At 40.9% G+C, this 25,886-nt stretch overlaps 1 protein-coding gene across 1 annotated transcript in view; it reads right to left on the minus strand.

Moving 5' to 3' along the window:
* The window catches only part of GRM3 (glutamate metabotropic receptor 3), a 106,181-nt gene that overhangs the window by 17,012 nt on the left and 63,283 nt on the right, over nucleotides 1–25,886 (minus strand). Inside the window, exon 3 of the mRNA XM_026119369.2 lies at nucleotides 16,081–16,936. Coding sequence (XP_025975154.1) covers nucleotides 16,081–16,936 — 856 coding nt within the window. The remainder of the gene's footprint in view (nucleotides 1–16,080; nucleotides 16,937–25,886) is intronic.

The following is a 25,886-nucleotide window of genomic DNA, read 5'->3' on the forward strand; positions in this document are numbered from 1 at the left end:
ACGCAAAATCATAAAAAAATAAGACTTTATTTTCTAGAGTGAAAAGAATAATTTTTGCATAATGGCAGATGATTTTCCCAGAGATGAAATGTCAGGCCATGTTACAAATCACTCAGTGAGAAATTTTTCATACTTCAATTTCAGTTTTGTGAGTAAACTTAAAATCCTTAAAACAAGTGTTTCTGGTGGATCTTTTTCAGAGTTCCAACTAAGCTCTTTTGAATTTGTGCCTTGGGAGGTAAGAGACACAACTCTCTGGGTATATCCATGTTGTTAGCTAAGAGGCTATCGAAATGACAAGACAAACTTTGTCTTCATTGAGCAGTGTCTGAATCACCTCCTCCCCTTGCACTTAATGAATCGGATTATCCTTATGCAAAGCAGTTATCCAAGAGAAATTCTGTAAAAGAAGTTGTCTAGGAAAAGAAAGGATAATTAAAAGTGACTTAAAGATAAACCAGACATGCTTTGTGCTCAAGCTTGCAGTGGTTTAGCAATGAAGATACAACACTAGTGGCTTTTATCAGAGTAGGAGAAACACTCAGGTACCCAAAATGCAGAAGGAAAAAATCTATGGAGCCATCGTGCAGGCAGCCCACGTCTATCATGTAATGGAAGAAATCCTATCAGAGGAAAACGATGCCATTGTGGAATTGGAGGACAAATTCCTTTGGGTTCAAGCAGCCGGGGAAAAGGTTTACAGTTTTGTGACTATTTCAGTAGCAGATATTGATCAGAACATAAAATGGCACTTCATAGTTTCTGTGCGGTGAATTATGTCATTTTGTTTCCCTCTTCCTACAGTGGGATCATCTTATCTAATAATGACTAGCAACAACTTGTTCTTATAAAACTACTGTGTTTTTGCATATATGCTGTTAAAAGCAGGTGAGTTGCTTCCACGGTGTTAGCAAGGCTACAGCAAAGGCAATTTAGAAACCTTTATTATATTTGGTGTCAGTCATGTACATGTCTTGGTGGCGTATAAGAATTCAGAAAGAAAGTCTTGAAAAGGGTATTTATTTTCGGAGGTGGTATGGAAAATCTTTTTTGAAATGTTTTTGCTTCCACACATTGGGTCAGCTAGATGAAAAAACACTCCAGAATTTTTTAACCAGAAATGAGTAGATGGTGAAAGCAAAGCAGTTTTAATCCTTAATTAGGCTCAGGGAAACTGTTCAGAGACAGTGCAGCCTAGGAAAAGCAGGTGACCCTCATCTTAACTGTCCTGGAATCAGACGTAGTTTTGTTTCCCAGCAATGTCTTTGGGCCAGGAAGGGTATTTTGCATACAGAGTCTCACACCTGTCTGGCAGAGAACAGAATATATAAATGTTGTCTCATACAAAGTATCATCTGTAATGCTTCCTGGTAGGAATACTGACACGTGTGCCTACATCTGAGAACAGTCTTCACACCAAATAGTGCACACATCTGCTCTGTGCTTGAAGAATGTGTCCTTTCAAAACGCGGTGGAGATCAGAGGCATAGCTCACTAGCTAAGAGGCAATTCATTAATAACAAGGCTTGATGAAAGCTCTGTAGTTTTTCAGCTCTGCAGTTCCCAAAGCTGTAGGATTTCAGGTGGCTCAGAAAGAAATGTAAAAAGGAATATTGTGTGCACCAAGGGCACCTTCTTCAACAACTTGTTGGCCCCAAAGGCTTTCAGCCAGTAGATTATAAGGAGATCATGGGGATTATAAAGAAATGCAAGTGTGAAGAGGGAACAGACTGGAGTTTCTGAAAGGTTGAGTAAAACCTCTTTAGTCTCACTAGATGGTGCTGCAAAAACTCTGAACTTCTGATCTAGGAATGAAAAACAAGACATTTGTTTATGCGATGGAAAAATACACTTTTTTTTTTTTTTTAATGCTCCCTATTTCTTCCTGTTACATATTCTGGGCAATGCCTTATTAAAGCAGTGTAAGGAAGAGCCTTGATAATAATATAACAACAGGATATAGCATGTTTGTCCAAGGGGCTCATCTGTGTGTATGATGCCTTATCTTGAAAAGTATCATAATGGACTCTGGGAAATCATATATCTTTTCATTTTACTTTATTTTTAGCTAGATATTGTTTGCTGAGGTCAAAGTGACTTATTACTGCTTGGCTGAACATTCAGACAAAATGATGGAGCCCTGATTCGCCCACTCTTGTGTCTATCTTAGCACAATGTAGCTGGTTTCACACCCGATTGGCATGAGGGACATTGAAGTTTGGTGACTTGAAAGTTAGTATGAGGAATGCTCAGACTGGAGTTTCATTAGATTGTACCTCTCCATGATTAATAAATAATGAATGGGCTTAAAATATCAATTTTCACAGAATCAAATAGTCACTTATAACCTCTGCACCATTTCTGGATGTGTTTGTATCATCGGCAGTGCTACTTCTTCTCATTCAAAAAATATGTGAAAACCTGTGAGTGCCTTATCCCTAGGCACATCTTTACTTGGGAACAGCTTAGCCAGGGTATGACGGAGATTTCTGGCAAATGCAAATGTGCAGAAAGATAAGCAGTGTAAGGCCACTTTGTGAGAGAGGAATGGGGTGACACCTGAATACCGCTACCCTTGATTAGCCTTACATAAATGTAATTTTCCTATCTAAGTATATTAGATTTTCCATTGGGCTCTTATTTTTAGGAAATTTAATGAATTAACAATGGGATTTCCAATTTATTGAAGGGTTTGCGTTTCAAGATATGGAAGGCAGAAAGCCTGTAAATGTTTTACAATCATTATATTTTTTCTTAAACATCCAAAACATATCCCTTGAAGTTGGGAAAATCTCTTGGAGTCTTTAGGTTAAAGTTGTATTAATCCTACTGTAGAAGAAATCAGACATACGAAAAAGCATCTAACATCCTTTTTTTTTTTAAATCTCCTTGGCTGATAATTGATATGAATGAATTGTGAGAGTCCAACATAGCAATGCCTTTGGATTGATATCAATCTTTTAATTTAAGAGTATTCACTTTGGGAAATGACTGGCACATGAGGCAAAATGCATGCAAAGTAATTTAGACCAGCAATCAACTTGTAATTACAAAGGAGATTAAACCATGACTTTAAACCGCCTAACTCCTCCCCCAGGCCAACTAGTTATTTTGTAAACGTAAGCAAGGGGAACGCAATCCCATTATGAAGAATTACGACCATTGCTAGGGTGACAATACGAAAGCTCAAGAGCTGGAACTATACATTCTGGGCTGGCCTTTAACAGCTCACGAAATATTCTGGTCTCAGAAAAAACTGTTTCCTGGCAATGCTATCTATCAGTTACTGAAGATTAATATTGCTTTCAGAGCTCTAGATTTTGGCTTGGACTTTCTGCCAGTACCTCGGTTAAGAGCTTCCTCTGCAGCCAGTCTGGACTTTGGGGTGAAGGTCAGTCTCATTTAACCTTCGCATTGAGAACTGATGGGGAGGAAAGCCTTGACTTACCCCTCTCTTCTCAAGGCATCCAGGAGTGCAGCTGAAGGAATTTGAAGCTGCATTTTAATTCTGTGTTAGTTATGCATGCGAAATAGCTAGCATATTTCAGTGTCTTTGGACTAAGTAAGTTATATCAGTTATATCACAGTGGCATGATTCTTTCTCATTTTGGAGGCACCATCCCACGATGTGTTAATTCCACCCCTCAGACTGCATATTGTAGTGATTGCTAGAGAAGTGTTGAATATCTAACAATATTTTTGGTCCCTATTCATCAGTCTGAAGAAAATATGAATAGATTAAGAGATTAAGATTTTGAAGGAAGTTGTTTAAAACATTCTCTTGTCTGTGGGGACTTTACAGAGCTGTTTCCAGAGAGCGCTCTGAATAATTTAGTCAGATGGTTTGTCCTTAGAGATCAGAACCAAATGAACTTTGAAATACATCCACTGGCTTTTTATTTCCTACATGACTTGATATGAAGAGAATCCCAAATGAGGTGGACTGATTTAATTTAATAGATTTAATTACTTATAATGCAATACTATTATTTAGTAGTAGTAATACTGTAGCTCTGATGGTCTAAGATTCAAGAAATTTCAAGCTTGTAAGAAAGGCAGTAATTTTTTTTAAAACCAGTCTTTAGATGGAGGAAGGGAGCAAGCTTTCAGGCACAAGGTCATTTCATTAGGTCATTGGAGAAATTGCTCAATAAACTCGACCTTCAATTATTTTGAAGGAACTGCTCTGCTTGGAGTTCAGTATATTGTGTTTTTATTTCCTGCTGGAAACACAATTTCACTTTGCAAACAACCTCATTACTATCCATTTGCAGAGTATTTCTTGAGCCCTCTCTGTTAGTTTCTTTAGAAAAATATAGTTTAGAAATGCAAGGCCTGATGAAGATGCAAGGCAAGATATGAAAAAGAGACATTATGCCAAAACCTTCTCTATGTTTTCTAGACATGAAGACAGTCTAATGAAAGGTATTGCCTCTTCCTACAAATCTCATGACTCTAAACTGTCATTTTTGGTAAGACGCTATGGAAAACTCTCAACAAGCACCCTACAAATTGTTAATAATGATGCAATTTGCAAAATGAAATTGTATTTCCACTAAGAATATAAAATCGTGAGGCTGTGAGTTCTAAGGAGAGAATCCTTAGACACTAGTAGTTATTGAACCTTTTGTGGAAAAAAAAAGGGATTATAGGATGCTTCAGCACTGGAATAAAGAAACAATGCTATGGTGAAATATGTGTAGTAACCTTCAGGCTCACAGAGTAGACATGGACATGGACATGTTGTGCAGCTCAGTGACAGTATTTGTCACATCTGACATAATGTTGATGGAAGAGAAGACAGACTTGGAATTCAGCTGGAAATGTAAATGTATAACACATCTCACAGTAGAAGATTCTGGAGAGGATCAGTTTTCTTTTTGAATATAAGACATGTGAGAAAAAAAGTGGCCTAGATTAATTAAACCTAAGCTTAGTTATAGCATCATTTTCTTACACAGCTTTAACCAGTGGAGAAAAATAGGTATCTGAAGACATGCCCTGGTTAAACTGAATTGCCTTCAGGAAGGTGGCTACCTTCCTCCATCAATAACTCTTCACTTACTAGGCTATGAGGTGAAGTGTCTCAAAGAGGAGATGAAAGTTGGCTGGGTTGAATTTTTGCCATCAAACTAATGATTTTGGTAAAGCCCGCCACTCAACTCCCTTGGTAAAGCTTTCAGTCCGCACTGTCTTTTCCCTCATTTCCATGTAAATACACAACAGCTAGAAATGTACATCTCATAAAATGACACGTTAAGCCAGTATTCAGTGAAGTGTATCTTACAAATGATGAAATGCTGAGTCAACCAATGTAGAAGTGAAGGTGGGCTATTTGCACCAGTGAATTTCAGTAAAAGATAGTGAGATAAAGAGTAACAACACCTGGCTTTTAAAGTTATTCATGCATATCACACACCAGCTGCAAAGGTGGTACATCACTTCTCCCAATGTCATCAGTGTTCACTGGCATCTATTATACTACAACATGCAAACTGCATGTCCTATTAATACTTGCAAATTCTGCTCTCTAGAAAAAAGAGAAAAGCTGAGAGCACAGAATCATTTTTGCTAATGTTTTGCTCCACTGAATCCGTTCAGGAACAGCAAGAGCAATCACCAGACCTCAGGGAAAAGGTGAAAAGAAAATGTTGATTTATTTGCCTGTTTAATGGTGGAAGCAGAGACACATTGATAGGCCTAGACTGATAAACTGTTTTAGAGATCTAAAAAGGACACTAACAGCATAGTGTCGAAGCCTCACCTGACTTGAGATATGTTATTTTCTAAAGAACCTCTAAGATGCTTTTTTTATTCTTCAATTACTGGACCATCAACTAGACATTATTTATTCAGACTGAAGTGCAAATTCAATAGAGGACATTTAACAAATTTCTCAGTACATTTCCCACTAGCAGCTTCATGCAATGTCTCCTTTGCACTGTCTGATGGAGGAGGAATTCTCCTCCCTGCCCTGGCCCAGCATGTCCATCTCGGCTGCTGAGCTGGCATCAAGATCTTGGAGCAGTGATCATCTGTTCCAGGCATCTGGGCCATAGAGGGATGCCATGGGAAAAATTCTGCTTTCAGGGACACTACAGGTGAAAGTGACTTGGTGCTGTATCTTTCATTCTCAAGAGCTTGAGGGACATATAATGTACAGTTATTTGTGTCAAAGGAACTTAGCAACACAGGCTTGTAAGGGACCACACAGGTACAACCTTTGGCTGTTACAGGCAATTATGAAACTTTTGCTTAGACTGGGAGAGTCCAGCGAATCTGCCCCATACATTTCTATATGTGATCAAACATTTTTCTGATGTTCTGCAACAAATTTAACACCTACTGAAAAAGACAAAGCCACAGATAAAATGCTCCCACAGGAAGACAGCGGGAGAGTTCTGTAGCAGAAGTCTGCAAAGGGCAAGCACAGGAAGACGCTTGAGGCCCCAAAGGTATGAAAACACGTATAAACAGTCAGTTACTGATCACTAAAGGAATTCAGCCTTGGCAGCTGGGCAGGATTGTTTTTAGGGCATAACAGAGAGAAAAAAGAACATATATACAGCACATGCAAAATATCCCATTTATGGAGAAAAGTCAAAGGAGATAACAAGAAGACAGAAAAGCCAGTCATAGCTTCTACAAGGACAGGAACAAAGGAAAACACAGAGAAGAGTTGCTTAAGGCCTGTCCCCTGGTTAGAGATGCTGCAACCCATTGGTGCTGTTGTCTAGACACCAGGAGGTTCTCCCTCCCCTTTGGTAGAGAGCTTCTTTTTGATTTTCTGTTCACCACATTTTGCTAATGCAAACTCAACAATCATATGTCAAGTAATATCTTTTACTATATAACTGGATTAAGTATATTAGAACTTTAAAGAACAGTGAGTGAGCACTTGCTTAGAAAGTGAATGTCTCTCAGCTCTTAAAGTATTTTTGATTTTTTTCTGTAGGAAAAGTGCTAGATACATATGTGCCATTAGACCAAAAGAGACGAGAGGATGATTCATGTATTGGCAGGTGGAAAGATGGGCTTGTGACAAGAAAAGCAAAACTGTAGGAGATGGAAAGTGGATGCAAGACTGAGGGGGCTGGGGCCTTCAGTGTGTGAGGTACAATAACCTACACTTACCATTTATCAGGCATTTATAACCACAGTTCACATCACGGCATTTGGCTCTGTGCTGTTCTTCTCATGCACTAAGGAACCAGTGAGTTCTGGTCTGCAGACCCTGCAAGCCAACTTAATGATCTTGGCATGCTTTATGTGCCTCAAGTTTAAGGATTTTTATTTGCAGATATCATCATCCTGGCTTAGTGCTGAATCCCTTTGCATTCCAGTAGTGAGCAGGTGAATTGCTGTTGACTTTCTCTAAGTTATTATTGCTTTCAAGGTTTAGATTCCTCTTGACTTTGCTCCATGGCTGTAGCAAGAGGTGAGAAAGCAAATCAAAGTACTGCTCCTATGCCTGAGTCATGCTACAGCTAGCATTTCGAGGACATTTTGGTACAAGATTCTCTGTTTCTGATTTCCGTGTGCATGAATGTGTGTGCCTTTCCCCCCGTCTTGAAAAATTTTAGTATTCTTTGTATTTGCTGGTTATATTCTCACATAAAATATGATTTCACGGCAGGAAGAAGGAAACACAAGGAAATGACTCACCCAGATAACAGCAATGAAATATCTTTTTACATTATTTTCTGTATCTGCTAACAAAATAGCTATAAATATTGCAGCGATGCCAAAGTAGACATTCTCTGAAATGCTTTTAGAGGTGTTTAGAAATGCAGATCTAACAGAGGAGGAAATGAAAGATAGCCACCCTTCAACACATTTCTCTGCCAGGTCCATCCAGTTTGCAGTTGATGGGAATTGTGTGGAAGGTCAGTTTGTGAGGAGTGCTCACACATAAATGGAGTTTCTGCTTCATAAATGTGCAGAGCTGTTTGCTTTTCAAATCTGATTTCAAAAGGTAAGCATACTCTATTGTGAAGAGCTCTCTCTGAGTGATTTCTTTGATAAAAATACTCACAAACATTTGCATGAATAAGAAAGGCAAATCTGTGATTGGATCTGCAAATCCTTTCAGGACTCTGAAACTTCTGCCCCGAGGACTTCTTTTCATTCATGATACTATTTACATAAAGGGAAAGACTGTGAATGTTTGTGACAAATGTGTGTTTAGTGCAGAGATTTACACAAGGAATGTCCTGGGACTGGGTTAAGTTCCTTTCTCACTTTGAATGACTGACTCCTTTAGATAGAGAAGAGAGACACTATTGTATCACTGAGCTGATCCTTCATATAGTGGGAGTCAGAAATCTCAGGGACAAGCTTGAAGGGAATAGTTCGGGCTTTGCACAAAGCTGGAATAGATTCATGTACTTCCCATTCACATGCTCCCCATTTGCCCCATAGTTTATTTGAACTGTAGTGCAACAAGAACAGCACAACTGGTGGCTTTGCATGGAAATGTGCTATGTGGAAGTGAGGTAGGATCCAGACCAAGATCCAGGTCTAGGCTGCACAGACCTTTGGTCTGGAGACCACTCTGGTAGACCACATGAAGAAGCACAATGTGAAGTTGCTACCTCAGGTCCCAAAAGCAGCATGGGTGTTTTAATGCAGCACCAGGCTGGCCATGGTGGCTGAAGATTAGTGCCACACTAATGCGGCTATACTGGTTTGGCACAGGAGCTGGTTTAGTCAGTGTTAGCCTGGGAATATCTTTGCACTGTACTCTACCATGTGACGGAAACATGTCTTCCAGGAAAGAAGTGAAACTTAAGATATTGCATATATTATCATGTAACTATAAAGATACTTTTCTGCAGAACCATGCTCATAATTCTGCCTTTCTAGGATAATAATTAACTGCCAACAAAAATAATGGTTTGTTAAATTATTCATGGAGCATTTAGTTATCCTTGAAATTAGACATCTGCGTTTGTGACTTCCTCTGTCGCCTATTGAAAAGACCATTTTTTCTGGGACACGCCCAAAGTCCTTGAAATTCAGGCATTTTACACATGGATGATACTTTAAAAGAAAAATTCCTTTTCCTAGCGTGTCTTTTTCCCAGTCCCTATGCAATCTCCTCCTCATGTCATTGTCCTCATCCTTATTAATACTGTCACTGTCATGCTCTGAGATCAGACCTTGCCACTTTCATCCCCTAAAAAGGCACCTCACCAAACTAGTGACACTAACTGAGACTACCTCTCAGAACACTGCCTCCTTCCATAGGAGGTAACCAAGCAGAACCTGGTCCTTCTGTTGTCTTTTCAGACCCAAATTAGATATTAAAATGCAAGGGATAGGAATCCTGAACCCAACTCTTTTCTCACATGATATCATATCCTTTGACATCCTGTGACATAGTCACAAGAAAAAAGCAGCAGACCTGGCATTATTTTAGCTATGGGTGAATGTCACACACATGTAAATCTGCATGAAGAATAGTAATCTCTTCCCATGATATGTCTTCAGTTCTCGCCTTGCCGTGGAGGCAGGGGGATTTGAAAAGTGATGATGCACAGTCAGAGGGTGAAAAGGCTGTAGGAGTTTTCCTACTCCTCTGAGCACCTTGCCTATGCAGGGCCTTGGTGTTTCAAATTCAAATTACATTTGCCAGGGAAACAAAAGATGAAATAATAACTATTATAAAACAACCAGCAGGCAAACAGAAAGTCTGTGATTTAGAGAAATTAGGTTACCAAGCCTTCTGTCTCTCAAATATGCGATCTGAAAGAAAATCATTGCTCAGGTTTTCAGTCACGTATTGCTCCATAAACACAGGATGTCTAATGCCATCCTCATTTACCCACCCACATGGGCACCATGTAATCTAGAGCTTTATATAATGCCTAAAGGTTACTTTATTAATATGAGCAAGGCAAACTATAAGTTACATACAAGGCAGGGGCTATCTAAATTTATGTTCTGTTTTAATTTTTTGTTAGCTCAGCCGAAATGGGGCGTTGTATAAATATTCAAGTGGAGGAAACTGAGATCGAGCGCTTTTTGCTGTTTCAGGGACTTCAAAGCTCATTCACCTAAACATGCTGCTATAATGAGGTTGGGGTCATTGCTGGATCGTGGTTTCTGCAGACTTTCCAGGAAGGGCACCTAGCTGGGTGCAGGCCAAAAGCAACACACCTTGTCCCACTTCCTGAGAACGATGAAGAAAAGTTTTTGCTGGTCTGTGACTTGCTAATGCTGCATTTCCCATCTTTATATATATATATGGGAGGTCAGAGGCTGTGGCAGAGGAGCGAGTGCTGGCAGCACACAGGGGCTGGCACACCTCAGCCTCCACTGCTCCAGCCTATTAAGATAAGGTAAGAAAACCCCTGCTTCTGTTCACTCGGGCCAATTAATGTTAATTAACATACCATTTGAAGGCATGAAAATCTATTTTTTTGATGGTCTTAGGCTAGGTAACAGACATCATTTACAGGTAGGTCGCTGACCTGCCGTCATGGCAAGAGAAATTTTAGTGAAAGATTTATTTGGAAGTTGTGGCCTAGAGATGAAGAGGTCTGCCTGTGGCTTCCAGCCCATCAGTTATCCAGCTTGGATGCTGCAGTGCGTGAGACAATATGCATCCAGAATGCAGATATTTTGTCTGCAGACATATAAGAACTGACATGATTAGCATCAGATTATTTGCCATAGTGATACCACAAATTTCAAGTATCAGATGTGCAGATTCTATAGTAAAATGTTTAAATTTTATCTATTAAAAAAATTCATCTATAAAGCCCCGAGCAACCTGGTCTGATCTCATAGCTGACACTGCTTTGAGCAGGAGGTTGGACTAGAGACCTCCTGAGGTCCCTTCCAACCTGATTCATCCCATGACTTTATGATTCTATATACTTTATGATTCTATATACTGTGATGCTATGTTATGCGTATATACCTGTATATGTGTAAATATATGTGTATATAAACAAATACAAATATAAATACATCATACAAATACAAATAAAACACACACACACATTAAAAGCTTCAGCAAGGACTGAGCAGAGATGTCTGCCTAGGTGCCTCTTTGAGGGTCATATTTCCCCTAAGAAGACAGACTGCAGATCCTGGCAGCAGCTACAGGTGGAAAGAGGCAGTTGGAGGAAAGAGAAAGCAGAGGAGGTCAGCAGGAAAATCATGCTCTCAAAATCTCACTACAGCTCTGTGTGTGTGTACTGACATAACTATAATATAGAGAGGAGTATGGGAAAATATGTTGCATGTTTAACTGTTCCTCTGCTCTGAAATAGCAAGTCTCAGCTGTGCTTTCAGAGACTTTCCCTTAGCTGCTTTCAGTGGTTTAAACACATTTGTGGTCCCAGGAAAAAGGCAATAATTTTTCTTTTAAATCCTAGACATCTTTTTCATGGATATTTTTAATGAATATCTTGGGCAATTCCCTCCATATTTGCCTTGGTTTTATTAGTCACAAATCCATTATGAATTATAGCTTTGAAACTTTTGTGGTTAACAAGATATTGGCTGCCTTCTGCCCATGAAAGTTTTACCTTCAGCTGAAAGTGATGCCTGGGTTTACTTTACAAAAAAGGATCACAAGGAAGTCCAGAAATACCCTGAGTACTCAAGTGCCAGAGGCTAAGGGAGTCCAACTTGACATTTAGTAGTTCACTGGGCAGGAGCACACAGGACCCTTCCTAAGTGACTGGTACCTCCTTCACTCTGCCCATGCCAGTGCTCACTGTCTTGTGCCTAATGTTGTGGGGCTTGCAATAACAGCTGTGAGCTTAAAGGAGCTAAAATGTGGCTAAATGTAGTTAAATTCCTTGGATAGAACAGGGCTTGAGTTAGCAGAGCTGGTCCACGCACCAGCCCCTCCAAGCGAGGGAAGCCCCTGGGTATGAGGAGCGCTGCCTCATGCTGGGTCTGGCCCAGGACTGACAGTCCTGAGAGCCCCTTCCACTGCCACCCTCCACCAAGCAGAGCCTGGGCACCAGCGAGAAGTAGGTTTATCTGGGACTTTCACCCATGGAGCCCTCTGCTTTTGTTCAGCCCTTCTCTGTTGTGCTGTTAATACAAGCTAGCGGCCTCTTCAATCAGCAGCTCTTATCAGCAGAAGAGCTTCACAAGTCAGAACATGAAGCTCTGCACTTGTGCTCTCAGGAGGGAGTGCAGCACGTGGGAAGATCAAGAAGATGAGCCAGCCTCTGTCTCTGCATAAGTCCAAACAGGAGCTGAGATGGAGTCTATGAACTGGGCTTTGCGTTCTCAGGTCCTGCTGCTGGAAGTGGGAACCAGGCAAAGACGACTCCTCTCTCCCTCACTGAAAGATTCAGGATAGCATGACATTTTTCATACAGGTCTTACAGATTTGGAAGAAAAATATGTTCTCAAAGTATCGCACAGACAATAAGGAATGAATGCTCACCCTGCCTTCTTGCCACATTGCAGTTCTACGTGGTTATTTCTATTTAATGAAAAGGAGAAATAAGTAGGAACCCAAAGATGTTCACGAAATACCTGCCACAGAGCATGTCAGCAGCATGCCACGAGAGCACAGAAATCCTGGCCAGTCCTCTACTCTATCTATGCTATTACCTGGTCCCTGACTAATTTCCTGTACATGGCTTTTTTGCTGTGCCTGGGAGTTTAACATCAGGCTTTTAGCTGAATGACAAGTGACTCAGTTGCTCTTGGCTCCATCTGTAGCCGATGGAAAGAGATACAGGAGCAAATTGTGTCTCAGGTGGGCTGAATCACCCTCTGAAAATACTGACCCCCTCCACTGATGACAATCAGACACCAAGTAAAAGTAACTAAAGTGCCTAGGGTAGAAGTCTGAAATTGCGCTATCACGCACCAGTGATATAATTGCATGCTGCCATTTACACAAGCTGGTTTGTTTGCAATGCACCCTCACATGTTCCTGGGAGCCAGGAGAATACATTCAGGGCCATTTGTTAGATTTTTCACGTGAGAAATCACAAAGTGATACCTGCTGCAGGTTTATGCATGCAGGACTCACCTATCTGTACTGCTGGCTTTCACCACAGGTGGCATTTCTTACACAGTTATTTATGTGCGTGCAGATGTGGTTACCATGTTGTTCTGTTTCTTGCCTGATTGCTTTTGGAGGGCATGGAGCCTTAACCATACTAAAGGAGTGAGAGATTCACAGTCTGACTTGGTTGCAGTGTGCCTGGTGGGCTGGTAACCTCCACGTCACCCTCTCTGCACTGGGATATGTTTTCAGATGTGGAGCTGGAAATACGAGAGTATCATTGATCAGCTAGACCGTGCAACTATCCTGCAATTGTGTTAACAACACACCTGGAGACTTTCTTCAACCAGAAGAGACTAAGGCAGCTTCTTCATCCCATGGAAACCAGTGACAAAAGTCAGTGGGTTAAAATTTCACACTTTACTAAAAGGAAGAAGTCATGGGAGATTTGCTGACTCTCTAACTACATAAGATTCACTTGTTTGATTTTAAAAGTCATGAACATAAAAAACATGGATACACACTATAATGGGAGAACTGATATCAAAGACACAGATAAGCAAATCATGCTGTAAGCATAGTTCACCACTAGTACCTGTAGAACAAGGCCATCATTGGAAAAGAAACGAGCCAATGTTTCTATAATATTTTAAATTGGAAATAACAATTAACTGAAAACAAAGCTCAAGTTTGAGATTCAAAGACTTCCATGTTGATCTTAAAACAAATCTGTTTGATTCCAAAGAAGAAACTTCTGTTTCCAAACTTGTAAAATGAGAGTCTTTGAATTTTTTTCTGCTTGAAATGACTTCTCATTCATAAAAATATAAGATATTTAAGTCAAAATTAAAATGATTTTTTCTGGTCATATCTAAATGATTTTTTCCTGGAGTTGCAGGCAAAGTAAATGGAGGATATTTTGACTTTATGTCTAAATGCTCAGGGGAAAAATACTTGAGAGCTTAAAAAACTACTTGATGGAAAAAACTTTAGCAATTATGTACTGGAACCAATATTGTATAGTGACAGACTGAAGCTGTACTTTATTAAAAGTGTATGCATTTAAACCTATAAAAATACCTGTCATATAAAATTTCAAAATAACTGAAGATTAAGCTACTGAACTGCTTACTCATTTGGGTATGCTGTTACTGTCCTGGAGTGGCAGAATTGCTGAGAGATGTTGCACAGCACTGTCATCATTTGCTTGTGATAAATCTGCCAGGATCCAGGTCCTGTAAAGTGCTATGTTCCTAAGTCCCCTTGATTTCAACAATTTCAAGACTTTCAAGTATCTTTAGGGATAAAAGTAAACAAGCAGAATATTTTCTATGTACTAAATGCTGCTGAAGGGGAAGAGAAATGGTGATTATTCCTTATTTTCTATTAGATCTAAAGCTTGAAATGTGAATTCATTCTGTCTTGTGCTGTTGCCTGTGACATGTGAAATAAATAAATAAATAAAATGTGATCATCCATGTCACATGCTATAAATGCCTTTGTATATGTCACGGTACATGAGTGTTCTTACTGATACAGCAATATTTAGGAGGAGACCAAACAACGTAAGTGTATCATGTTGCTTGGGCCAGGTGTGTTGCTTCAGCTGCATGGCGTGCAACACAAATAAGAGTTTTGAAGGATCTCAACTTCTAGCACCTCTCACTGGGAGTATTATTTCTCTTTGTGACTGCACCTATATTACCAGGGCATGTCCAAGCTTCTGGGGCCACAACCCAAGAGATGGGGTAAGATGCAGGAAGTGACCAGGTACACATGTCCTTCCTTGATTTCCATGGAAAAGAAATTCAGGCATGTGGGCAGGCTAGAAGGAGGCCCTGACATGCTCTAATCAAGTCAGCTAGCAGGATACTGGGAGACCAGGGTCCTGGGGAGCACAGCAGCTCACTGTGGGAGACATGTCTAGGGGTACCCTGTCCCCACTGGGAGTGAGAGCAGCACTAGGGATCTGCTCCACAGTATCTGCACATGGGTCTGAATCAAAAGCTGAGGAGACCCCCGAAGTAAGGAGAAGTTCAAGCTCTAATCTGACATTTTCAGATGGTTTCCCGCATTATTAATGTTGTATTGTCATTGAGGGTCACTTGGGACTGAGAATGCTGTATCATAGACATATTGTCCTTTGGTTCCTCTCAGAGTTAGTTTTCATATGAAGCGCAGATCTTGTTCCCTTCCTAACAACTTGGTCAGTTGAGAATACTAGTTTAATAATTCAGAGAACTGCGAGTTCAATTTAAGTGCTTTAGAAGAAAGCTAGGTATGTAACAACAAGAAACCATGATTGTCTTCATCTTGCTTGTTTCCCCCTCAGACCTATTTAGCCTTGCTATGATGTAACATTGATAACAGACTAAGCTCAGCCTTACATGATGGCAAAAACAAGGAAAGACCTATGCTGCGCAGCCAGTCACTGTGAGGTTTCCTCATATCATTACCAGTTCATGCACTTTCTCCCCACAGCTTAAAGATCATGGAGATCTTTATGTATTTAAATGTATTTAAGTACTTTATACTGATTTGGTTCTATGGCAGGAACTACTGCTTTACTATGCAGAGACATTAGCCATTCATCAGGGTCCAACTATTATGTAAATTCTTATAGCAAAATGAGGAAGAAAAGGCCAGCTCTTGGCATAAGCACAGTAGGCAGTTGCCTAGTGTAGCAGATGGTGAGATGACCATTGGCCTCTGGACATGCCTAGAGAAAGCCAAACTGGCTGTGAATGAAGTGGAGGCTGGTGTGTGGAAGTCGCTGTTTGGAGAACGGAGGGTAACATTTCCAAAACCAGCAGCTGCCACCTCCACCTATTCCCTCTACCGGAAGCAGCAGGACCATAACCTGATTTTTTAAGTTTCTCCCCGGGCTCCCTGTCCCAGCTCCTCTTCTTTCTCTTTTCTTGAAGCAGGACTGGCCTTTCCTGGGTCCTGCCCTGCCTTGAACTCTGATATTATTGGACTCTGATATTAGAGGCTACTGGGAATTCAGCTGGCTCTTACTGTGAGGACTGAACATGTAAATAATTACAGTAACAGTCTGAATGTACCAAAAGAGAGATGTAAGTTATTACCTGTAAAGTTTACTTTCAGAAGGTAATCTTTGTACAACTTCTTGCCATCCAGATGCTTCATGGCATCACAGAGTTTAGTGGTGTTTGGACACAGAGTCCGCTGCATTTTATGCAAGGCGTGGGCCATTGCATACACAGCATTCACAACAAACATAATCTTGGATTCTTGCTCGTAGTTGGAACTGTTGATAGTGAAGTGCTTGTCACAAGTCTTTCTATGTGGCTTTCGGTTCTGGAGATTACATTGGAATTTTTGCTCCCAGAAGTCCTTGAACCAGGGGTTACGTCTGTTACTGTAAGGGCTGAGGCTTTGGAAATACCTGTCAAACTCTTTAACTGGATGAGAAGCAAGTTCCAAGGTTATTGCCCCAGAGGCTATATGCTCATTGCCCTTGACAATGCTCTCTTGAGCCCCCCATCCATCACTGGCAATCCATGTAAAAGAAACATTGAAACGGTTGGCAGCTGCAATGAGCTCCCGAGAGTCATCACTTCGCATGAAGAGCACCACCACTCTGGCATTGGGTTTCTGGAGCAGCTCTCTGATCACACCGTCGTAGGACTTTCTGATGTTGGACCGCCCCACCTTCTCGGAGGTGGCAATGCAGATGTTCCGGAGGCGAGCTTCCTGCTCAAAGGCTTCGATCCCAGTCTCCCCATAGTCTCCTTCCGAAGCAACCGTCGACACATAAGTCCAGTTGAAGAACCGTAAGATTTCAGCCATGGCTTTTGCTTGGTAGAAGTCAGGGGGCACTGTCCTTGCAAAATAGTCATAGCGGGATTTGTCACTCAGCTTGGCACTGGTGGAGGCATAACTTATCTGGGGGATCTGGAAGAGTCTGAGTAAATTTGCCACCTAGAAAGAAGAGGGACAACACAGACTTTTAAAAGGATGATATTTATAAAACTGAATAGAAAACTCTAAGGAAAGGCATAAATAATGCTTTTTAATATGGGGTGTTTTGTCAGTAATGGATTAAGGGTATTGATAGTCGATATCGATAATGCGTTCTGGTGAGAGCAGTGTACTGCGAATTTGTAGAATAGCTGTTCTACTGCCCAGTTAATTTTCAAAGCCCTTCTGGAACTGTAATGGGCCTTTTATTTCAATAGAACTGCATCTGTTTAAACCAACAGAGAATTTTTTCCCAGGTGACCAGTATACTTCACTCTCAACCTGTGTTCCTTATTAAGGTCTGGGGATTTGCATGCCTTTCCCGTTCGTAATGGGGTTTATATTCTCCAAGGCTCAATGCATTTGATAAACAAATTCACTGAAAAGACATATACAAATATCTCTATTATGCAAATATCTCAAATATACATGTACAGCTTTCCTCTTTCACAGAAAATTCTGATCCCACTTATTCAAGTGCTAAGTCCCCATCTCTCCTACCTTTTACTCTTTTAACTCTTTTTTCTGAGCTCTTCTGCAATCCTCCTGCAATCCTCCTGAGGTGGCAAATGTGTTGCATGTTAATACGCCTCTAACACTGCAGTGTCATGTTGACCTACAAATTTTCATAGATAATAAGCAATTTTAATAATCTCTAATTGCCCTTCTAGTGTGATTTATGTTGTCCGAAGTCCTGTTTTTTTCATATGTTGCCATGTTGCTTGCTTAAATATGCTCCATTTTACTCTGTTAAGCTCATACTGTTGGCCATAAGGCAGTGTAGCTTTTGATTATATCTGGAAAAAAATGAAGAAAAATTATGGATTTTTTCTCCTGTGTTTTGTTTTTAAATGTCTTAGGGAAGACTTTGGAGGTCTTCTCTTAGTGTGCAGAAGTCATCTCCAGGATATCAAATTTAAAGTCAGTCTTGGAATATAGCCTGACAAAACCATTTCAAAAGCAATAGTGTACTTGAGATTCCCAAGAGAAACTTAATAAGAATTGCATAATCAATTAGTTTTTCACATTTTCCCCAAATTTTTCTCTGACCACAGACTATATCTAAGAGAATTGAAAGGCAAAGGACTTTTGTTGAAAAATGTACTGGAACAGGGCAAAGTAAAAAGGCTCAGACATCAGTGGCAAAGTAGACAGTCTGGTATAAATAGCCAAAAAAATTTTATGGCTTTTTGGCAACAGTATCTCTTGGGATTTTATAGATTTAGCTTCTGTCTTTTATTTAATGCAGGCACAGGACCAGTCAGTCTCTTTCTGTGGCTCAGTGTCCCACCCGTAAACTGGGGACACCAGCTACAGACACCAACACTTCCCTCCCTAACACATTACATAGATGTTAGGAATTCCCTGAGTTAGTGGTTTCATCAAACTGGAGCAACCTCTTGCATGGCTAGTCTGTGCCAGGGTCCATTTCCTCACCGCAGGTAAGCGGTGCCATTTGCAGCACCCTGGGACATCTGAAACATGGGGCTTGCAGATAGGACACAGAACCTATGGGATACTCTTCTGGGCCAGCAGCGAAGACCAGGGGGATACCTTGGTTTCGCAGATCTCTAGATGCCTGTGTGCAGGGAATGGAATCATGTCCTGTTGACTTAGACTTAGGGAGTGGTTTATTTTAGTTCAAACAAAAACAAAGCCTTGTCCATACTGATTGGAATAAGTATCATGCCCTGTGGTTTTGTTCAAGGTACATGAGACCTCACTGGGAAGTATGACTGGGTATCATGACTGGGGAGTGGTGGGAAGTAACTGGTGGGTTACCGAGATTCAGTGGATGGTCTGAGCATTGCTAAGCCTTTGGTGACCCCGTGACTTTTGTCCACATGCCCTTATATTCACATGGTTTGGTCTCATGTCCTCCCTCAAAAAGAGCACTTTGATTTTGTCATAAGAACGTCCTCAGTGTAGCTATTCCAAAACATTTCTTGCAGAAGCATGTGGGCTGGAATTGCTATTCTTGTCTCAGTTTATTCTAACAGGAATTATTTTATTTGAGCTAAACCATAATAAGGGTATACACACATATCATTCTTCAGGTTTTTTCCCCAAAATTGGCTAAAAAAGAAGTCAATTTTCTAGCTAAAGTAGTGTTATTCAGTGTGTAGTCAAGCCTTCAGCTTGCAGAAAGATAGTCCTAAGAGATAGAGCAGCTTTTCTATTGTTTTTTTTTTCTTTTAGTGTATGCAGAAAAAGCATCCTTAGGCGGGAAGATAGAGCTATTCCCTCACTGGTAAAGCTAGTCCTGTGCCTCGGAGGTCAGTATAATTCTGGGGCCAATGCAAACAGCACGTGCAGTTCTGCTTTCTGTGCTATGGGGAGAAGAAAGGCTTCCTGTTGCAATGTTGTTTTCTTTAATGCTCTTCACTGCAATGCTGTCCAGATGGTAGTTTTTTCGTAGACCAAAAAAAAAAAAAAAAAAAAGTCTGATTAATCATAGAGGATAGTGACCCAATTGTCCCTGAGAGCTGTGACTGATGGTTGAGCTCAGTAAAGTTGTATCTGTGATTAATTCAGTGTAGGAAATTCTTCTCAAAATCCTGAAGCTGAGGATTTTTTGGAATATTATAGCATCTTGATTTTAGGGACTAGTTATTCAAAAGAATTCTGATTCAGGCACTTAACTGATGCATCCAGTTTCAGAATGATCCCATTTTTTCCAACCACTTCCACACTGATCTGAACATCTGCTTTGAAAATCTGACCCTGATAAAACTGTTGATAACCAGCAACAAGAAAAAGGAACAGATAACAAGTCTGGAGAAATATTTAATGCTATGTTTATACTGCAGCATCTCAGTGTAGTATGGGATGGTGTAATGTAGACTAGAGTACTTGGACTGAATTTGAACCACGTGAGGTGTATCCACACTGTAGCTCCATGCTGCCTTGGGATGTGTGCTGCAGCTTCAGAATTTCAGTGTAGATCTAGCTTTAGTTATGTGAAATAATCTATTCTGGCAAAGCTCCAGGCAGCAATTTAATCAAACCATGGTGCATGCAATTAGAGCCTGAAACCCATATGTTGGCACTTAAGTAGCAATAGTAGCATGGTTTTCTTGTTGTTGAAACCAGTGGGTTTTGCAGATGCTTAGCACCTTTCAAAATAAGGCTGAATGTTCTGTTCTGTTGCTGTAATCCTCCAACAACGGCTTTACACGGTTTGCCGTGAACAAAACATGCTGATACAGTCAGATCCGATATAGCCAGGATGGAGTGCAAGGGAGAATCATTCTGGAAACCCTTATCTGCACTCATGCTGCTGGTTTCATTGGTGTGGACATCATCCTGTCCTAAAGTCTCCACTCCCTAACCAAACCTCACTCAGCTTCTAGGATGGAGGGTGATTTGTAAGGACCTTCCCAGCAAAAAGTTGGCAGGGAGAGACTGCAGCAGCAAATTGTGCAAATGGAGAAGTCAGAGTAGCGGCAGAGGAGAATGCCGTCCCTGTCACAGTTTTTGAGCTACATCTGTAATAGTCTAGCAATGTTATTTTTTTAAGTCTTCATTTCCAGTACTCCATTTCGTCACGGTTATTTCTCTATGCATCAGAGACAGCACACATACTTGTGGGAAATTGCTAATCTAGTTTAAAACATTAAAAATGGCATAATAATAAATGCCTTCAAGGAGCAGTGAATTGGGTACAGATATCAGGCATGAGAATCAGGATTCCCAGTGTATTCCTGGACATTCAATAATTCTGATGATATATGGGGCCAGATAGATAACACTTGCCTCAGAAACCCTGCTCTGTCTTTGAATTTGTTGAAAGACATTGGCTGAATCCCATCAAGCATTTTGACAATCCTGTGTAGGATTTATTTGCTGGGAATAGGATTTATTCCAATGTTTTTGGTTAAATTTTCTCTTCTTCTTAACTGCCCACAGGCTGCTACAGGGCTTGTTTGAATGTGTGTAGGGTTGGAGAGGACATGAAACACTTCAGAAAAAGAAAAACCTCAAAAGTGTTAGAAGAGATAAGGTCTCTGCAACACAATGCATGTGTGTACTGCACATGCCTTAAAGAGAGGACGCCCCGTGTAAGATCACAGCGCTCTGCACTTCTAAAGCTTTTTCCATGGGAGAATCTCATGGCACTTAACGCAGCTTAATGAATCAAATTTCACAGAGCTCCTTTGAGACAGGCAAGTAGTGGTACGGCTGTTTTGAACAGACAGTAAATTAGGCTGCTGAGCAGACTGGGATTGAAATAATGGTAGTTTGCCTCTTCTGAGAAATCAGAGGAGTCCCTGGCTCACTGCACTGCAATATGTCCTGACAGACTGAAGGCAGAAGTTCAGTTGCTGCCTTCCTGAGGGTAAGTTACTTGTCCAGATTCCCACAGTAACACAGTGGCAAAGGCATGTGCCAAGAATTTCCTAATGCCTAGATCATTGCTGTAACCCATGAGCTGAGGTCTCTACCCATGCTCCCCTTTTTTGGGCAGATGGAGGTCAAACTCCAGCTAAAAACATTTGCATCAACTCTATATACATAATTTTTGCTAATTTGTTTTTTTCATTTTTTTCTTAAATTCAAAAACATTTTACCAAAATGAGTGTGGAAAGCGTAATTTTAGAAAGGTAGGAGAGAAACATCAGCTCTGAATGGGCTGGTTGTGGATGTGTGATTAGTGGTGGGCAAAAACCTAATGAAAAGAATAAATCCGGTACCTCTTTCTAGTCAGCTGTCTACACTGGCCTGTAACCCCCGTGTTCCTTTGCCTTCCCAGCCCAACGATCTCCATGGGGCTGCACCTTTACAGGATTATAGTGTGACAGAGCTGTTGTTCCTAAGGCAAACACTGTTTTTCTTTTTGAAGTTTTTACTATCGATTCCATATAAGAGAGGCCGTCATTATTTGTGGTTTGACCTGAATGTCAGAAGAAGAGCAAGCCTTCACTGTGTGCATCAGTTTGTGATCTGGGCTGAAAGTTTCAATTCATTCTCTGTGGGGCACTGGAAAACCTTCAAACATTGGCTAATCTAATCTCTCTGAGGACCAAACCTTCTTGAGCTTTCTGAAAAGCTGCTATTAGGTTCCCCAAAACCATCTCTTCTCCAGTCTAAACAAACCCAGTTCCCTCACTCTTCCCTTGTAGAGTATGTGCTTCAGCGCCCTCTCCTACTGATCACTGTAGTATTTATCAATACTTTTCTTTTACTGGGGGAACCAAAAGTTGACATAGTATTCCAGATGTGGTCTAACAAGAGTAGAGTAAAGGGAAATAATGACTTCTGTCTACTGGCTATCCTTCTGTAGATACAGCCCAGCATGCTGTGAGCCCTCACTGCTGCCAGACTGCACTGCTGGCACTAAATATGAATGATACTGAAGAGATGGGCTTCACTTTAACCTTTCTGTCCACTTGGGCTCAGTAGGCTAGAAGGGGTGGCTCTCACTTGAGGACAATATGGCCCATCCCCATCAAAACTTTGCAGCCCTTGCTAAAATCTATCATAGTCTTATCTCCCTCTTGTGACAGGTGTGGACAGTTCACATAGTAGAAACAAGTCCAATATCCCAATACACTGTGACAAGGAGTACACTGTACCCATGGTGGGGGATCTCCACAGCTAAATAGCATTGGAGTTACCTCTTGATGCTCAGACTTTCAGTGCTAGATGGGGATGGAAGAGGTGATGAGCGCCTTTGGTATAACAGCCCAGGGACTCATCCTGCATGGACTTGAATCCACACTCCTGTAGTTCAGCTTGGCCAATTCTAATTGACACTAGGCACCTACATGGCTTGGAAGAGTCTGGGAGGAGAAGGAGGTCTCAGTGGTGTGCATGCAGGTGCTAAACTCAGATCCAATACTTCACTCCAAATCTGACTTGTTTTCAGTGGAAAACTAGGAATGTGAAATATCTCTAACAATCTGGATCTTCCTGTCTCAGTTCCTCACTATAGAAGTGAAGGTGTTATTACTGTCTGGGATAAACACTACGGAAGACAGTCCCTACATGAGAGAGGCTATCTTACCACCTGTGACAGAAGAGACCAATAGGGATTCAACTGGACTTCAAGTTCTGTCCCCAAGAATGCATCAGCAGTGGTGATATTCCAGGCCTTTTAGTCATTAAAGGTCAGTATCAAGGAACTAAGCCAAAAGATGTGAAGCCATTTAGCAGTCCCAGAGTAGCTTGCAGTCATCTCTAATGTTCTGACTCTTTGCAGGACTAAAGCAGTGGTTGTCACCAGCTTTCTCTCTCTTTAGGATTGAGAGATCTGTTTAATAGTATTTGTGAGTGTGGTTCTCTAACAACATTCCTTCCAGAAGGACGTAACGCAGGAAAAAATGATACATGAGCAAACAAATAAAAATGTCTAGGTTTTTTTTTTTTTTTTTTTTTTTTGAGGTGGCAATACAGCAGTGTTTTCAGCCTTCCCCTTCTGCTGAAAATTTTGGCAATGAAGTTGGAAAAATGTAGCTAAATATTCACAGTGGACTCAATAGCTGTCACATCTAGAGAAGCAGTGTTTGAACGGTGAAATAATTTCATCTAGTAAATGAGTGTCATAAATTGGGAATACTGTCAGAATAACATCTGGGATTTCTGTGGAGGACCCTGGAACTTCTTTTTATATGTATGTTGTGTGTAATCAAAAGTAAACCAAGAAGGACGTGCAGAGAAATGTTGTACTGTAAGAGAAGTACTGATTTTTTTTTTTCTGATGGGAAAAGCACAGTGAGTTCTCATATATGTACTCTGCATCCATACAGTATTAACTGTTGAGGGGAAATAAGCTAAACCAGTACACTGAAAAGAGATCTCTAGAGATGACCTTGCTCTGCATAGGAGGACTGTGACACTTCTCTGAGAACCGTTAAATCTGATTATAAATAACTCATGTCACACTTGCACATGATGACATATGCATTGAGAAAGGGGCTAATACTGGGGTTGCTGGTGCTAAAAGGATAAGACTCTGCTACTGGAGTTAAAAGACCCATCAGTGTTAAACATGGTTATTTAAGATGCATTAACTGCTGCCTAATTCCCAGGCAGAAGGGGCAGAATGAGCGTGGGTTATGGCAAGATGTCCCTGACTAGTCCATATGCTGGGCAACTTTCTCTTGCAGTTACACTCTTTCTCATCTGTAATGCAGTAGGGCTCCTTCATTCTTGCCTGTAACCTTGTGAGTTACTTACTCAGCCCTGTATAACCATACCATTTCACTTTGGCAATAGAACAAATGCTCACATAGGAAAAACAAACAAACAAACAAAAGCATTGCAAAGGAATCAGAAAGCTACTTGGGATTTTCAGAGAAGTCAGCCAGAAGGAGGTACCTACATTTCTTTGAAATCCCTAGGAAGCAAATACCTGGTGCTGCTGGGGCACTTTGAAAATCTCAGCCTAATGGATGTTTAGGTTTTGAAAGTGGAATAGAAACAAGCAGAGGAACAAACAGAAAGGACCTGGCTGGAGGGACAGAGCAAAGAAATAAAGAACAGAGATGAAAGAAGGTGAGTTTGAAGGAGACACCGGGGAAGTCAGTATGTATATGTATAGCTTAAATGCTAGCGGCAGGTGGCCCATCTTGCAAAATAGATCTTCTAATAAAGAGCTGGTTTAGTTCTACAAGCACAAAATCACCTGAGGTTGTTGTTGCACAGTTGAATGCAAAAGCTCCTCTACAAGCCCGGCGCAAAGGGCACACATGCTCTGTGGTCACCTGGCTACCCTGCACCTCATCATCCTGTATGTGTCTCCTGCCCATAACCCTGCTGGGGGTGTGCACTGGGGAAGGGAATGCCACATGCTATGGGACTTTTTTGCACATAGTTCTTTGAAGGATTTTGCACTATTTTGATTGGTTTTGGAAGTCTTGTTAATGCCCTCTGTTTGGAATATGGTTTATTTTTGGAGGAAGGAAATGTTGGCAATTAGCTTTCAAGCTCCATGAACCCTTGGCAGATTTGTGTGTCTGAAGAGAACTGACAGCCAGAAACACGTTTTTAGTAAATGAGCACATTTTCTGAACTTCATGCCAGATGGTCATTCACACAGGAGAGAGACCTTAGCTGTTCTGATAACAGCACCCTTACACCTCTAAACGTTCTCCTGTGGTTGTTGCTACAGTTTGTTTCAGACCGAGCAAGGAATGCAACAGAAGAGAGATGGGCAGTGATTTGTATTCTGACATTTTTTCCAGATGAAGCTCAGCCTAAATTGGGAATAACCCTCATGACTGTGATCTGTGGATCTGCAGGATAGAGGAAACTTTGCATACGGCTCAAGCCCGGCACCACCATCAATATAGTGGATATGGAAACGCAAAGCCCAGTCAACCTCAGAGAATGTCTAAATTTTTTCTAAGAAAGAGAGACTGACTGCAAGAATGGGTCCAGTTTTCAGAGATGGACAGGATTATGGGTGAAAAAAATCAGCACTTACTTGAATGGCCATACCCCTGACATACCCGTGACCATGCATACTCCTGACAGAGCTGACTTGACTATTTTACACATGGCACTTGGATTAACTATGCAGGTGTTCCTATGTGCAAATGAGCAATCCTTTTTTTCTTATCCTTTCTACAATGTCTATGAATGTCTCCAAGGAAAATATGTTTGAAATTTGTGTTGCAAACTAGGTGATGCTGAATAATGTGGCTCAAATAAAAGACAGGATCATGAAATAAAGTTCTCTGAACTTTCGAAAATTCACCTTCTGATCCCAGATTCAGCTCAGGTCAGAACTTTATACCATGAAAAACACTTTTTAACATGAGTCCTTCCATTGACTGAGAAGCCTGGCTTAGGTTTTGAGGGATCAAGTGCTGTGCAGACTGGACCCACTGCTGATTTAAGCACAGCATCTAAAGCTAATTATCCAGATCTTCATTAACAATAATAGCCTAGTCTGACCAGAAAATAA

This window comes from Dromaius novaehollandiae, chromosome 1 (genome assembly GCF_036370855.1).
Source record: "Dromaius novaehollandiae isolate bDroNov1 chromosome 1, bDroNov1.hap1, whole genome shotgun sequence".
Taxonomy (NCBI): Eukaryota; Metazoa; Chordata; class Aves; order Casuariiformes; family Dromaiidae; genus Dromaius; species Dromaius novaehollandiae.